The sequence below is a fragment of the Rissa tridactyla genome, chromosome 1, assembly GCF_028500815.1.
Source record: "Rissa tridactyla isolate bRisTri1 chromosome 1, bRisTri1.patW.cur.20221130, whole genome shotgun sequence".
Taxonomy (NCBI): Eukaryota; Metazoa; Chordata; class Aves; order Charadriiformes; family Laridae; genus Rissa; species Rissa tridactyla.
In genome coordinates, this window is record NC_071466.1 from 211,975,857 (window position 1) to 211,992,704 (window position 16,848).

A 16,848-nucleotide genomic window follows, 5' to 3' on the forward strand; every position below is an offset into this window, starting at 1 on the left:
GAGGGGGCATGGGGATAGGAGCTACTGGAAGTCCTTCCATGGCCAGAAAAAAAAAGCAGAAGAAAACCCAAGGTGCTAAGGGCAGCTAGTACCATCCAACGAGCACATATCAACACTTTGGGGGTCATACACAATCCTCACAATTACAGGTATCTAAAAATCATCCTGAAGAATCACTCTGTGGTCTATTAATCTGTTACCAACAAATGTGCCCATGCCCTGATCTCTACCCTGACATTAATAATTTCTAGTCTACTTATAACCTGTCAGCCACTGGAAAAGGGGAGATACTCCTTCCTATTGAACACTCACCGGCACAACCCAACTGATGCAATAACCTTTTTTCTCCAAAGAAAAAGATGTGAAATTGATGCTAGATTAATAGCTACTACCCAGTTCCCAGGGGCATGATGCCAGGGGTCAGTTTATTATGTGGTCAGCAGCTTGCAAAGCTTTAGTGGGAAAGTACCAAAGTACAGTGAGATTAACTCCTTTAGTCTTTAACAGGGTGACCTGCATTGTTCAGTCAATACACTTTCGAAGATTTTGATAAGGCATGATTTTTTCTTAAGATATCTTTTTTTTTGAGCTATACTGATAAACCATGCCCTGACTGCGTTAAGCACTGGAAACAGGCTGGAACCAAAACCTGTATCGCACATGCCCAAATGATAAGGGTGATTTCAAAATCTAACATGCCAGCTCTGCAGTTTGGGCCCACGTCTGCAATATGTCCATACTGAAGGCTGTGATAGGCCCAGGATTCATTTTCCTGAGCGCTTCTCCCACGATCGCGGTCTGATGCTCCCAGTCGTGTCGCACATACTCAACCCTGTTGCTGCTGTCCCACTTTGCTTTCCACGTTCACCAGCTGGATCCAACCCTGGAGAGCTGTGCATTCTACGGCACCCTCCCCCCAGTTCAAAAAACTCTTGTCCATAGAAGCAGAAAAAGGCTTTTTTCAACCACAAGGCGCAGTTACTGCTGTTTCTTGTTCCGCTGCAGACTCCTGAAGGCTGCTTTGCCCACATCACTGATGCTTCAACCCACAAATTGTGAGGAAATTAAGTCCTGCCTAACTACAGCCCCTAGGTCTCTGCTCAGCTGCGCCAAAGTTGAAGCGAAGCTCCCTTGGCACCTCGCAGGCTCCTTCCTGGCATGCCTAGATATGTATCAGCCTTCCTGGCGCTGTAATTCTTAAGTAGCATTTGCGCCAAAAAACCCCACAAAACAACAAACAAATGAACACTTTATCCAATAACTGATTAATCTAAAATTCATGTATATTTGCTTGACCAGGAACTGGGAACAGGTCTTTCCCTGGCCCATCCATTAAGTATCCTATCCAATAAACCCCATGAGATCCATCTGCCACACACATCTGCCACACACATCTACCACACATCTTATTCCTGTGCAGCACGAGGAGGTGCTGGAAGGATGGGATCCAAGGCTTTCGACATAGAGCCAGGGTATTTTCAAAGGGTGCCGGGCGCTACTTTGGGCTGGCCCTTTTGAGATCCCTCATCCAAGCCATGAGTATTGGAAATAAAGAAGAGCAGAGTTATGGGCGCGATCTCCCATCCCGTACCATGAACCAAACTGAATCCCCCGTCCCGCAGTCATCAGTTCCAGTGCTCTTCATTACTGGTGTTGTTTCTCCTGTTACCATTACTGTTATTACTAATAATGATAAACAACACCATCCGTAGAAAAAGGTGATGCTGAGGGGCTTCTCTCAGGTGCTTGGACATTTTCCACTTCTGAAGAATGCATCTTGCTTTTATCATTCGTATAAATCCCATTGTGAATGCAGAGATATTTCCTTCTGTCTTCGGCACAATGCTTTACAGGCATAAAAAAACAAGTATGGGAATAAATCTCATCGAAGGAATGCGGTGCGGCAGATCTATGTTTTGCTTTAATTAGCATCCTGATGTGATAGCGGCTTGGCGTGCGTATCGCTGTTTTGTAACACAGCGCGTCCTTGCTAGGCTCCTTAAGGAACCTGGCAAACACGGCACTTCCCTCCATTGTCTGTTGTTTTTCTTGGAGCCTGAATATTTTCATTGAAATGTCACTTGCGCACCCCGTCCATGCTCGGCTGCTCTCAGAGTGCGCTCAGGCATTGGGCTTTGAAAAAACAACGGGAATTCAGCACTTAATCACGACTTGGCGCTTTGCTTACTTATTTGCAAAACATACAGGTGAAAGGCAAAATCACAATTAAATAATAATAAAAACTTCTGCAGATTTTACGGCAGGTAGGTACCTGCCTGTTGGAGCTGCCCACCAAGCCATCACAGGGCTATAAGGCGCTTGCGTGTGGCAAGGGAGAGGTGATATCAAGTGCAGAGGAGGGCAACGAAGCTGGTGAAGGGCCTGGAGAATAAATCTTATGAGGAGCGATTGAAGGAGCTGGGACTGTTTAGTTTGAGGAAGAGGAGGCTGAGGGGAGACCTCATCACTCTCTACAACTACTTGAAAGGACGTTGTAGAGAGGTTGGTGCTGGTCTCTTCTCACAGGTAATTAGAGATAGAACAAGAGGGAATGGGTTCAAGATGCAGCAGGGTAGGTTTAGGCTGGACATTAGGAAAAAATTCTTCACAGAAAGAGTGGTTAGACACTGGAATAGGCTGCCCAGGGAGGTGGTGGAGTCACCATCCCTGGATGTGTTTAAGACTCGTTTAGATGTGGTGTTGGGGGATATGGTGTAAGGGAGAACTTTGTAGAGTGGGGTTGGTGGTTGGACTTGATGATCCCAAGGGTCTTTTCCAACCTAAATGATTCTGTGATTCTATGATTCTATGATGAACAGCAGGGATGGGGACATGGGGACTCTGAGCCTCTAAACTTCTGGGCAGAGCTCTCCTTGGTGGGTGACTTGCACGCAGCAGGAATGAGCGCCTGTCATCTTGGCTTTTCTGTGATGGAAATCATCTGAATAATTCAGCAGAGTTAAGATGCCAAGATGGAAAAACCACAAAGTCAGGGGTTTTAGGCTCAGTTTGGACTGACCTTTTTGCAAAGGTAGGGAGAAGATTTTCGGGGTTGGCCAAACCGGGCTGCTCACCCTAAAAGCTTGTTCTCAGCAGAGATGTCAAAGCCTCGAAAGACCTCACACAGAGGGAATACTCCAGTTTCTGTGGAGAATCAGTAACACCAGCTGATGGGATGCGGGTAAAGCAGCCCTCCTACTGAGAGGATCAGACCTGCTCTTCAGGAGCACAGCCCCCCAAGGAGGTGGAAAGCTATATCAGCCTGGAAGTAGGGTTTTCACTCTCTCTAACTAGATCCTGGTATTAATAGGAATTCCTCTGGATTTGGCACTACTCTTGACCGCGAAAAAAAAATGCAGAGAAACTCAGAGGTGGGTATTCATGTTCGATCATTACGTACCTAGCTACATGCTTTCCACAGCCTGCTTCTGAAACCTTTCCCCATCTGAACAGTCTCGTTACCTTCAGGAGGAATTAGAGGTATAAAACTTCCAGCATAGCAGGTTAAAATTGCAGCCTGGAAGACTTAGTTATTAGGACATAGTCCATACCCGTAAGGACGTTAAGCAATGGTGTTGATTCCCTGGGGAGCATGTGACTGGGGATTTTTAAGAACAGGTTAGAAAAATATCTGCTAAAGCTGATCAGACAGTACAGGCAGCATATCCTGCCCTGGGACAGAGAGATGAATTCCATAAGTTTTGGAGGTGCCTTTTAGACCTATTTTTAGCCTGTTTTCCAAAGGCAGTGAGGCAATGGCTCTCCATCCCAGTTTGCCAGCCCTTGGTAATTTCTGACCCACCAGGTGGACTTCAACCAACTTTGGCAGAAGAGTAGAGATATCAAAAATATTAAGTTCCTATATATTTTAAGCAAATATGGATGAATAAAGGAGAACGTGAAAATTAATGTCTTCATTGATTTTCAACATGGCCCCATATCCTTTCAGAGAGGCAATGGCCCCAGCTCCTGTGGCTGTGAGTAGTGCGTGGTGCACACAAATCTTCAGGGAATCAAACTTTGCTGCTTCACGCTTCAGTGCAGGAGAACAATATAGATGAAGCTGGAGCTGAGCTTTGGGAATCTGCTCTGACCGGCCCAGGCAGCACATTCAGAAACAGCGTTTGCCAACGGCCCCGTAACACTCAGACGGCAAAGACTTGTTTATGTAAATCCATTTTTACGCATGATTTTCCAGCATGCAGAAAATGAATCATCGATATCCAAGGAGGCCGATTATGCCAAGGAGATATAAGTATCTGACAGTACTAACAACGACAGGTTATCTGGATATTTCCCTATCCCGATGAGATGAAGCAAGGCAGATAGCTTAGAAGATACCGAAGGGTAATTGCTGCCACGTGGCCCCAGTACCAACCAAAAGTCCTGTACTTGCTCATTAACAAAGTTTACGAACATACCAAGACATAGTTCAATAAAACTTCTATTTCTGAAAGTACTTTATTTCTCCCTGTCTTTTACAATCCTCTGGGGAAATCTCACCCTGCATCCATAAGGAAGGAAACTTTCAGAATATTTTAGTGTTTATCTTTGTTGCCTGTGCAGCTCTTAACAGTACTATAGGAAATCCAAGTTTGGAAAGGAGCAGGTGTTTTCTTGGTTTGAAAGCACATCATCCTAAGGGAAATACGACAAAATCTAAATGCTGTACAGTACTTTTCTCTACTGCCTGCAAAATTTTAGCAGAATCGTCATAGGAGAGGCAGCAATCATCCTACATCTGTATTCTGCTTTGCAGCTGCACCGGTAACTCCAAAGCTGAGCAATACTGCTTGGAGCAAAAGTCAGCCTGGAGTTGCCCATGACCTTGCCAAACTAAGAGTCACTGGGTTGGAATATCCTGTATTTTGGGAAAATAAATAAAGAAAAAATGGCCCCGTCATTTCTAAGGAACAAGTTAATGCTTTGAGACAGCACATGAAAGTCTGAGCTGTCAAACCTGGGGTTCTCCAAGCCGGACTTCTGGTCTACCTTGCACTAAGAGTATTGTGACAGTTTGAAGTTTTACGATGGCTTGTACACAATGTATGTAAAAACAAGGTGGTGAAACCAAAGCCAAAGATCAGATTTCCCCATGAACGTGCCAGGAAACACACAGGACAGGTTCACCAACAGCTACATAATCCTGGGAAGAGGTCCCAGAGGGACTGGCAGGAATTAAGTGTCAAGCAGACATGAACAGCCACCCCTTCACCTCCCTTCCTACCAACTCCAGTACGGACACTGCCACCTGTGCTTCCCCACATCTTTGACAGAATAAACAAGGTGCAATATTTATCCTTTAAGTTGTCCTGCTAACAAGCATGGCTTTCAAGTAAAGTAGATGTACCAGAGGGCAAACATAAACAGGGAGGCTCAGTCTAACTCCAGAAGCCTCCTTCTGCAGAGGTGCTGTGAGATGCCCAGGGGCTCTAATGTGGACTGTCCACAACATTGCAAGGAATGGCAATGAAAATACCATCCATGCCACATAAAATCTCCCTTGGGAAACATTAGGTAGTGCCCACTTAGCAAGTAATGAGCCAGGGAGAAGGGCATATGGATTTGAGATTTGTTGTGCCCATGATACTGATCTTTAAGTGGCCCTAATCTTACACACACATCTCTTTTTTCTTTTTTTTTTTTTTTTATCTAAATGCTGCTTCCTGAAAGCTGCTTGACCAGAACTCCTTCTACTTCATATCAAACCCCAGTTTTAGATGTAGACAACTATTGTCATGTTTAGGAGAAATACTCAAAAATCAGAAGCCAAAAAGCCCACAAGGAATCTAATAATAAATAGGGCAGAGACGTAAACAAACAGATACCTCGTGCCGTGCAATGGTTCACAGCTATTGTATCAACAAGTTGGTGTTACCCTGGAAACAAGAGATTATCTGTGCATGCCTTCTCCCAGACGGGAGCCGGGAAAGGAGGCATGCAGAATTAATTCTGAATCTTCTGTACTTTGCAGAGTTGCCGCCCAACTATTGATGCCAATTGATCCCAATCCCAACTACTGATGAAAATTCGGAGGCAGCGCAGAGGTTGCACCATCCTTAACACAAGGTCCTCAGCGCTGAGGGTGAGTACCTGGCCACCTTGTACTCTCCACCTTGGGGTAACACAACCCATTTCCAAGAAAGCTCAGAAAGGTTATTCCCTGGAAAAAGCCTGTGCAGAGCAGAGGACAACACGGCTTTGTCTGATTCACAGCAGCCAGGAGGGCCAACAGCAACGGCTTGGCACAACATCAAAAGACTTTAATAAAATTAAGCTTAAGCTAACGTGTTGTATCCTACAGCTGAGGCCGATTAAGAGCACACACGCACACAAGGTTCGTCACACGGGCTCTCTGCGTGAGCGGGAGTTTGTTATGGTGCTGTCCCTTGACTGCACTCAAGCATGTGCCCATATTCAAATAAAATGATCCCGTAGTTTTTGAGGATTTTTCCTGCTTTTTATCAGTAGGAATGATAAAAAACATCAATCCTGCTCCTCAGCGGGGCTGGGGAGCGCGCAGAGCTGCTGCCCCGAACGCTGTGGATGGGTTCCCAGCTGCTGACTTCAGCCAGGCGTCTCACCCTGGCGGGCATCAGCAAAGCTGTGTCCTTCTGGAACAGCTAAATGCTTGGCCCTTGAAAAATTAGTTGGCTGGGTTTACAGATACATCTACAACAAAAAGGATAATTTCCTACTAAGCGTTGAATTGTGAGCAAGTAGAAATTTATACTATATATTCAGTGTCACCTATGATTACAGACCAAGATTTCAGATAACCCAGTGATCCAGATGTAAGAAATTTAGAAAAGTGAGGGTTACACTACATTAGCCAAGCTAGTAATAAGTAGGAGTAATATCGATTTATTATTTTCTAAAGAGATTAAACAAAAACACGGATTTGTAAATCAACCGGTCACAAAATTGGTCCTTCCCACAACCTAGGTGGTTTCTTGGAATTTGTACGACACTGATGCTCCTGTGCAAGTCCTTTTGCAGCACTCTGGGCTGAAACGTAATGCTACAAAACCAGATTAAAAATGTACAGGGCGCTATTCTTCCCACACTGCCAGCAGAACAACTTCTAATGACACCTCCATGCCTGGACATTACCAACAGGCAAGGGACCGACATGGTCTCCCAGGGCTTCCCATGGGGTATTTAATCCCAGAGCTGCCTCTTTCAGATCCTCCAAGCTTGCCTATGGCACATCTGGCTCTTCATAGCTGTGTTTTGTCCCTCTGCCCTGTCTGCTCTGCTCTTGTTTGAAAAAGAAAGAGACTAGAGATGGTAAGAAGACAATGTCAAATAATGTTTTTTAATTGATTTCAGAAAGAGAGGGAGAGGGGAAAAGTAGCATGAGCATCATTTCCCCCCTCCCTGCCAGGTGCATGGGATGGGAGGACCAGGTCAGCCACAGTGTACCATGTACCTGATGGGATCCTGATCTTCTCAGGCTCAGAGGGAGAAAACGTGGAAGAAAGGGGGCTCTTGTGAGAGAGACATGTCAAGAATGATACGAGCTACCACTGCTGCTGAGACAAGGATGATGCTTTCTTGCAAATCCAGCACCCTTGCACATGGTGGCATCTCAGGTCACCTCTCACTCGGTACAGACCAGGTATCTGTTGAGTCACAGAGGACTAAGCCGTGGCAGCTCCTTATGTATGGAGACAGTTCTGATCCCTTTAACGTCTCCATTTCACTCTGGTTTGATTTGGGTGAGACTATTCACAAAATACCTTCGTTCCCAACTACACAACAGCCCATCCCATCACGCCTGGAGATGCATTTTTAACCACCTGCCGAGGATTTTGCAGACTGCAGCACACAAGACAAATACCTCCCACGTATCCCATCTTTTAGCTTAAAGAACAAAAGCAGAACAAGAAGAGTTGACAATTTTGACACAGAAACGTCATTGTGTTCAATACTTACAATTGCATGACCAGGTATAAATGGTTCGGACTCTCATAGATGTCTTCCAGGGCAACTATATTTTCATGCTTGATTCTGAAAAACCATAAGATAAGATGAGATGAAATACTGGGTTTTATTTTTTGACGTGGCTGCCACACAGATAGCTATTTTTAGTTAGACGCTACTTGTCAGTCTTTATTCAACATCACAAAATACAATATTGATCAAAGTAAACAGTCAGGAGCGCTTCGCAGACCAGAAGACTGTTAATACTCATAGAAAATTCCTTCAGTCCTCTCTGAAGTCAAAATATTTAAGGGTTAAGTATCTGGGGCATTAGAGGTTTACAGCTCCCATGTCAGGTGCATGAAGATGGTCGGTTGGAGGTTCAAGCCTCAGGACAGCAGCAAAGCAGGGTGCGAGGGGGTGATGGAGGCAGGGTGCGGGCTGGCAGGGGGAAGGCAGGGACTTGCCCCTGTGCGGAGGCTGGCACAGGTGGGCAGCTGCTGTACGACAGCCCCACTCTCCTTCCCACCAAATTCGCCCCCCTCCTGTGTCACACCTGGTCTGGACACCCGAATTTCCCTGCAGCGTTGTTAAGCACCGCGCGCTTTCTGCGCACCAGCTCCAAGCATCTTCACGGGTTTGCTACGCCTTCACCATTCCCACCGATCATTCCCACGACGCCTCTTGTCAAAATGGTAGCTTTACAGAGAAAAATTGTCTCTACAAGCATACATCTAATTAACTAGTAAAGCAATGCCTCTCTGGGCTTGCTCCTTAAATGCTTACAAATAATTTCCAAAGGATACATTTAACTTGTGCAAACCCTAAAGAGACTACCCGTACAACTCCGGGGGCAGAATATTAATTACATCAATTGCAGACAATCATTTTAAGAGCAAGAGAAAGCAGAGACCACTCATTAACCAGCAGACGGACACATTCAGAAAGAAAGTAAAAGTGCATCATCAGCAAATGCAAAACTCTCTACGTATTTCAAGGTTCAAGTAGCTTAATTAAGATGCTTAATCATACGTCAGGTCGTCATCCTCAACGGTCTCAAGCACCCTAACGTCTGCGTGAAGATGCTGAGAGCAGAAGGTCCCCTGCGCCCGGCAGGATCTTTCCCGTAAGAACGCAGACTAATCCAATTTCCTCTGAATTCACTGGAAAGGTTATGACTGATCTGGATTTACGCCCATAATCAGTCATCAAAAGCTGCATTCATATAAGGACCTTCATGCACAGGAAATTTAACATCAACAATAAGTGAACTCAAACATAACGCGCTACAGGATGTCAGAGAAACAAATACTTGAGTAGGCTCCTCACTCTACATAAATATCTGGAAAATCCCATGATATTTCAGCAAGATTTCCAGGTAGACTGCATCACAAATTAAGTTCTTAATAGTGGCAACAGGAAACCAATACACCACCCACTTGGCTTTACACAGCACATGTTTGGAAACCTTCGTTTTGCTGTGCAGGTCTAGTGCCTGGTCCCTTAAGGGTTACAGTTAGGGCAAGGGCAGCTTTGCCTCATTAGTTGCTAGTTGAAGGTACACTAGGATCCCAAATGACATTTCAAGCAAATAGTCACTTTTAATGGAAATTATTAGATGCATTTATACATTTTGCATTTCCACAGGCACATTCACATGACCACTTCTTTACCTCATACCATCATGATCAAGAAGGCGGCTTTAGCACAAATAGTCTGCCATAAGGTTATCTGTTTAAAGCCTCCAACTTAGTCTGCCGGTATGGTTTTTACCATGCACATATTAATGCTTTGCATTTCTATTTTTGAGAACCTCAGAGGTTCTCCAAACCCACCTAACCCCCTGAGACAGCTGCCAGCACACCTGACTGTCGCCCACGCCGCTAACGGGGGGGTTACCCACAAAGACCATCAGCCGGGGAGGCAGAGCCCAGAAAAGAGCTCATCAGCCACGCAATGCCGCACCCCGAGGGCTGCCGCGGGATCCTCTCCCCTTTCTGATTTGCAAACCAAATGGGCACCGCGCCGCTGCACTCTCTGAAGGCAGATAAACTTGCTCGGTTTTAAAGCGAAGTGGGGAGAAAGAGTTTAGTCCTACCACTGTGAGGTCCAATCTGCCCCTCTCTGAAACCAGATGCAGGACGTGAGCACGTGGGATTCAGGGAGACGGTGAATATAAAGGGAAACCTGGAAAAAGGCAGCAGCAGAAGCTGAATCACTCCCAAAGTACAAAGGGAGCCATCCCCATAGGGATGAGGGTACTTGGAAGGACATGTCCCTTTGGGAGGTGATACCTGTGCACACTGGCCACCCCAACTGCTGGTGGCCGCTGCACTCAAGGGGCTTGCTGAGATGGGAAGGAGGCATTTTTTTTCACTTTGCCTCAGCCTCCCCAAGACTTGCAGGGCCTTAATCGTGGAGTTACGCAGTGCTTCATATTCCTAGTGAAGCCCACGTCGCATACATGTGAATCAAGCAGCTTGACCTGCACAGCATTTCTCTACTCAGATGGACTCTCGAACGACAAGCTATTTAAAGGAAAATGGAAATCAAAACAAAAAAAAACCAAACCAAACAAATCGATGGAGATCACTTGGGGAGAAACCTATGGTTTAGATCAAGCTGCAGATTGCGTTCCTGAAGCTGGACGAGAGCAGCCATGGGCTTCCCAGCAGAGGTCACTGCAGCCAGCAGCAATTCCTGCACTCCTTTCTTCACTTTAAAGCATGGCCGAGAAATCACCTGCAGCCCTGATGCACAGTAATTAACCTTTCAAGGCTGAACATTACAGTAACACCCTGGGAATGTGGTATCCTCACAGCACTTTATCGGTACCACAAAGATCAACCGGGGTACCACAAAGGGTACCGCAAAGATGAGCAGGCAAGAAGATTGGGGGTGCCAGACACGCAGGTAACAGCCAAAGAGACACTTCTGGCTTGCACAGATGCTCGGGTACATCAAGAGCCAAGGAAAGCACCTGTAGCGGCAGATACTTGATGGTCATGGATCAGGAGGGATTTGGGAATGGCTTAATTAACTCCGCTTTTATCCCCCTCTAGAAGCACCGAGTGAATCTCAAAGGTTCAGAGGATTCATTCTGCTAAGCCTCCAAATGCCTCCACGCTGCCCCACCGGTGATCTCGCTTAGGAGAAATGCCCACCGGACTATCTGATCTCCTCAAGACCTGCCAGGATTTATTTTTTTAAAAGGCGTTGCTCTCATTTTACAAAAGGGGAGGCGGCGTGCAGAAAAGCTAGAAGTTTTTCTGTAATCACAGGAGAGAAGGGAGAAGAGTGGGCTGAGAAACCAGGTCCCCCCACCCCAGAGTATTATCTTAATCAACGGGCCATATTATTGCAATCCCTTCTCCTTCCCATCTCGGTGACAGTATCTCAACCCCATTTTTCTGCAGCCTTTTTTTCCCTCTTTCCTCCCTTTTCCAGACTTCCCCCTTCTCAACGTGTGGCTCCCACGCTGCAATAGATAAACCTGCCCTGGGTTAAGTCTGCACAACGCAATGCATTGATGTTGTTGTGGTACGTGACGGTGCAACGCTATGACTGTAGCAGGGGGACATGGACTGGGATGACAGCAATTCCTATGAATTATTTCCCACAAAAAGAAGAAAAGGCCCAAAAGTGAGCATCAAAACATGAGCTTGGTTAAAGCAAATTAGATCAGATTATATAAATCGTTATAAACAAGGAAACATCCAGCTAGGGAAATCTCCTTTACCACCCTTTTAACCTTCCCTTCATCACACTTGCTGTTCTCCCTGATGCTCTCCCTCCTTCCTGGCAAACCCTGGGTGATGCTCGCATCTCCCACACCCTGACGTGTCCCCACGAATCCCCCCATCTGTGACACGAAGGTCAGGTGCCACCTCCAGCCGCTGCTGCTTTGTTCATTTTCAGGGATATCCTGAGACTATTCGACAGAAAGATGTCCAGAAATAAAAATACAAACAAAGAGAGGCTAACACTTTAACCAATTCACTCAAGACTCTTCACCTTTAACAAGTTCCATGAGACGCTGGGATCCAGGGGACAAAAAAGAGGAAAATAAATCCAGGAGTGAGAATCGGGGTAATTTAAGTATACAAAAAATCATGAAGAGTGATTAATCCTGGTGAGAAACTATGAAGAGAAAGGATAGATTCACCATTTTCAGGGCAATGCTGGTTTGGATGCCGTGCTGCAGGCAGACACAAGCCACAAGGGTCAATACAACCATGAAAAATTATTAAGTTTTCCATTCAGCCTTTCAGGTCTACAATTCTGCCCTATTGACAACACAAAGCTGTCAACACCACTATTGAATGGAGGCAACGTTGCACCTGAGTGATATTTTAACAAAAGAGCAAATTGCCGGCCAAAACTTAAAGAAGCAAACTGAACTGGGCAACCAACGACTTCGGGTGACTTTTCCAAGCATGGCAGCTGTGCAAACAAGGGCTGACGGGAGAGCGTTTGATCTGCTGCAGAGCCCCAAGCACAGACTGGTCTCCCCTTTGCTCACTGTGGAGTCGTTGCACAAGAGCGTTGATAAGGGAATTGCCATTTTTCCCAGGCTGCTGCAGCATTCAGTGCTGCGGAAACACAGAAAAGTCTGCCCCTGAAGGAGCTGAAACCCTTTCCCCAAACAAGCTCTGACTTGACCAGGAGTGGCATTTGGCCCTGCATGACACTTTCCTTCACGCCAAACGGGGTGTGCTGCGGCGTTGGAGTAGTGACGAGTATGTGGCATGGCACTCCAGTGATGCTAAAATCCACCCCCACCATGGGCCAGAACACAGCCACCACGTCCTACTCACTGCCACCAGAAGGGCACAAGTCCCACAGGATCAAAACTAGACCAAATGGGCAAAACTCACTTCAACATACACCCCCCAAAAAATAATAATTAAAAATCAATATATTCCATGGGCTTTGCCTGGAGACTGCTTTTAAGAAGCAAAGGATTAAAATATGGCAGTTGATGTACAGTAGGGGAAACTAAATCCTTTAATGACTGAGCTTCCTGTACATCTCTGCTGGCTCCTGACTATCCCAGAGGCCAAAGAGCTGAAAGAAAACCAGTTGCATATTGCCATAAATCGTTAATTAGAGGGGTAGCACTCAACGTGGATAAAAGCAGAGGACCCGGATTTTGCTGTTGCTTTGGCTGCCAAGCTGCCAGGACAGCATGTTAAATATCCCAGCTGCAAAAGCATGCTATAAACTATGATTGAATCACTTACGTTAACACTTATCATATTTAACAATGAAAACTAGGATCAGCTAGAATAATACTGTGCAAAAACCTTGGGCAAACACAAGAGCCTTTTAAGTAGGGCAGGTTCCCTCCCTAACAACTCTTTCTGAGTCAGTGTTACATTTGCAAGACATGACATTTAATGCTGCACCTCCATGAACAGCACGTGGCGTGCATAAAATGCCACAAGAGCGCACAAATAATTTTGTGAAAGCCAGAACTAACAAAGCCCGAGTCTGTAAGGATTTGTAGCTTTGAGTAACCAAACGTCTTTGTGAATAAATGTTCCACTGTTTCCACATATAGAGAGTTTTGCCAGCAGCATGGGGGTTACTGGGCTTGATGAATTCACTAGTTGGCCAAGGTAAGCGTTTAAATCACAGCTTCTGCTCTGGAGGACCCTAGAAACCTATCTCTGCTCAGCTGTCTTATTCACTGGAAACGAGTCTATAATTTCAACAGATATTAGGATAGTCTCACACGTATTCACACAGAGTGATCATATGAGATTGCTTTCCACATGAAAGAAAAGTACCAGAAAATCTTCAGGATGGCTTGTAATGATGTGACAATGCATGGGAACAAACCAGCCCAAGGGGAAAACGTGACAAGTCTGCTAAGAGGGGAACAGGGTAAGCGAGATGGCAAGGGTCGGTACAGGGAAGGAAACAGGTGGCTGTCCTGGAAATGGCTGGCTGACCGCAGCACAGCTCTGCTCACCGACCCTGGTCTGGAAAAACCTTCAAATACTGATGCTGTCCATGGGACTTGCAGTGCCTTTCCTTGATGCAAGGCATCTTCGAATTCGGACCTTTGAAAATCAACAGGACATGTATGATGTGAAGTGCCATAACTGTAACTCTGCTCCCTCCCTTTCTTATCCCGTAGCCCCCATACATCCTCTGGGAGGGGTATTTTACAGATGGATATTCCCCATATAGCTTCACTGATATTTGTGTGAGCGGAGTTCAGCGTGACATTTCTCCCATTGTCCAGGTTTCCCTCCCACGTGGACTTTCTGGTGTGAAGAGAAGAAATGTAAGCTCCAATTCAAGCCTTTTTTTTTTGCCCAGTTGGGATTTATCAGGTCTCTCTCATCCAACAACTCTCTGGTATCTTCTACCTTGTAAAAGGTGACTTATAGCAGACCTTTCCCCTTCAACCCGGGCACAAACTATCTTGTGGGATTTTATATCTCAGACTGAAACCTTTTGTCTCCTTGATGATTTCAGACCGCTCAACAGGCCTTTTATATCACCATCGCATAGTCAGCAAATAGTCTACTGACAGCACTGTGCAATGACTCCAAGCAGCCAGGAGAGGTGGCCCCAGGCAGTTCCCAAGAAGCAAGCAGGAACTGCACAGGTTGGGGCTGCGCGCAGTAAAGTTTGCAGAGGGAAAACAAGGGGGTTGATTGATTTTATTTACTTTTGCATACAAAAGTGAAGTTCCAGGTTGGAAGATCATCAAATTAAAAATGCTCATGCCAACATGGGGACAGTACCCTTGGGTTAGTATCATCTGAGGGTTCAGCAGCCCATGGTAAATAAAAGGCAAGTGGTAAATGGTAAATATCACCAAGTCAACCACCCTCCCCTGAAACGGACATCTTTGGAGACAGCTTTAGAAGAAAGGTGCAAGGTTTAATGGTACTGAGATTAATTTCTGCTACTTCATATCCAACGCACTGTTCCTCCCCCCAGCAGACAACAAGTACATGGTCTTTGTGGCAGTGGTGACGGCTTCTGTGGCTGAGAATGGGCTTTGGTCTCCACCACCTCAGATCAGCAGCCTCCCTCTCTTTCACTCACAAACACACATGCAAATAATGTGAAAGTTAGTGACACCTCAACTACGCACAGAGCAGAGATGTGAACAAAACCAGGCAGATGTCGGTTTTTCTTAGCAAAGGTGGATCTACAGAGCTTACAAAGCCAAAACATCTGTTTTTTCTCTCTTACTGCATTTAGATTGCTGGTTTCCTGAAGTTATATCCTTAATTTGCTTATTGCAAAGAGCTAGAGGAGGTTTGCAGGATTCAGTATTGAATGTTCCCTTGCATTAAAAATGAAAGAGAACTCGTATTTATGAGCAGAAAAACAGAAATGGTGCTACGTCTCACAGCCAGACGGTGTTTTTGACCTCCTCTGATCTCCTACCACCATGACAGCTTTTGTCCCCACCCACGTTGCCCATCTTACCTTGCTTGATCTAACGACTAGGCAAGGGAGAGCTAATTCCAGCTCGAAGCCAGATGGTTCAGTGCCCATATGTTGATTGTCTGGACAGATTAGCTAAATCTCTGCGGCTGGAAGGCCAAGGAGTTGAATTTTGGGGTCACGTGTGGTCTCCAAACCACAAACTGCTCTCAACACTTGAACGAAATTAGTATATTTACTAGTATCTTTAAGACCTCTATGCTTCTGTCAGCTTAATTGGAGGGGGTAGGAAATATCATCACACAGTCCTGTCTGCTTTGGAAAACCAGCTAGGAGAGAGAGACCCTCAATGGCCTAGAAGATGGGACACACAGGCAAACGTGGAGATTTCACAGTGATGATGTCAAGTTGGAGACATTTTGCATCTGGAAACCTCAGCTGTGTAGTTAAGCAGCTGAAAGACTAACTGGCTGTGACAAAACCTACCCACATACACGTCTCAACTTCTGATCCATGCCCTACCTCGTGTTATACTACCTAGCAGTGTAATCCTTCTCTTCATTTCTAATTTCTCCAGATCCTGTGAGATCCTACAGATCCTCGAGATCCTGGGCTGGCTCCTTCACTGCCGGGGGCATTTGCAGTCTGCGTGGTGGCACGTCTTCCTGCACCACCCTGCACAGCAATGCGGCTTGAAGAAGGGGTAACTGTTTGCTCACCTTAAAAAATAGTTTGGTTCCCTCCTGGGAAGGGGAAAGAGATGTACGAACCCCCTCAGACCCAGATCACATCTATTTTCCTCCTGGAAGTACTTTCTAGCCATCGGGCATGGTGCAAAGGGGATGCTGGAGGCAGCATCCTGACCGTTTCTGAAACAATAGCTAGCTCCAGCTGTTGTGCCATTCATGCTGCTGGGTCCATCAAGCACACAACGAGTGATCCCACAGGGTCATTCCCCCCCTAGGACACAGGCTGAGGTTATGCCCTGTTTTGCCTCGCATCTGGATCGCAACAGAGCTCAGACAAAGGCTGAGCATCTCCCGCACAGATGCATGGGGTTTTGCTAGGCACCGGTGGAACTTTATAATCCCACACAGATGTAGCAAAAATTAATATAGGCACTTAGAGAATAAAAATGAGGGATTCCCAGATTGCACACCTGGAGATAGGCGCCGACCTTGTGTCCACTTGTCTCAAGTATTTTCGCATGAAGGCTGCTCAGTAGCCTTTAAAGAAAAAGAAATTCAAGTTCTGGGTCTTCTCTTACAGTAACTCATAGCTTCAGCAGGAAGACTAGGATCAAATAACCTTCTGAAATCCTTGGATTCCTACAGTAGGACCTGCAGCCCATTTAAGGCAACAGGAATATCCCCATGTCAGTGACATCCCTGATTTCAGGAGCTCCCCTGATTTCCACGGGAAGCAGACCAAGCCATCAGAACAATGGTTTCCAAGCAGTGGATCCCAATTGGCAGCGTTCAAAAAGGCTTGCAAAGCTTAAGCAAA

The 16,848-nt window shown here is 45.9% G+C and overlaps 1 protein-coding gene across 3 annotated transcripts in view; it reads right to left on the bottom strand.

The window, feature by feature from the left end:
• Positions 1–16,848, bottom strand: part of CAMK1D (calcium/calmodulin dependent protein kinase ID) — a 235,614-nt gene that overhangs the window by 86,053 nt on the left and 132,713 nt on the right. For all 3 annotated transcript variants that reach the window (XM_054197734.1, XM_054197750.1, XM_054197740.1), the window contains exon 3: positions 7,939–8,013. In XM_054197734.1, the coding sequence (XP_054053709.1) occupies positions 7,939–8,013 (75 nt within the window). The remainder of the gene's footprint in view (positions 1–7,938; positions 8,014–16,848) is intronic.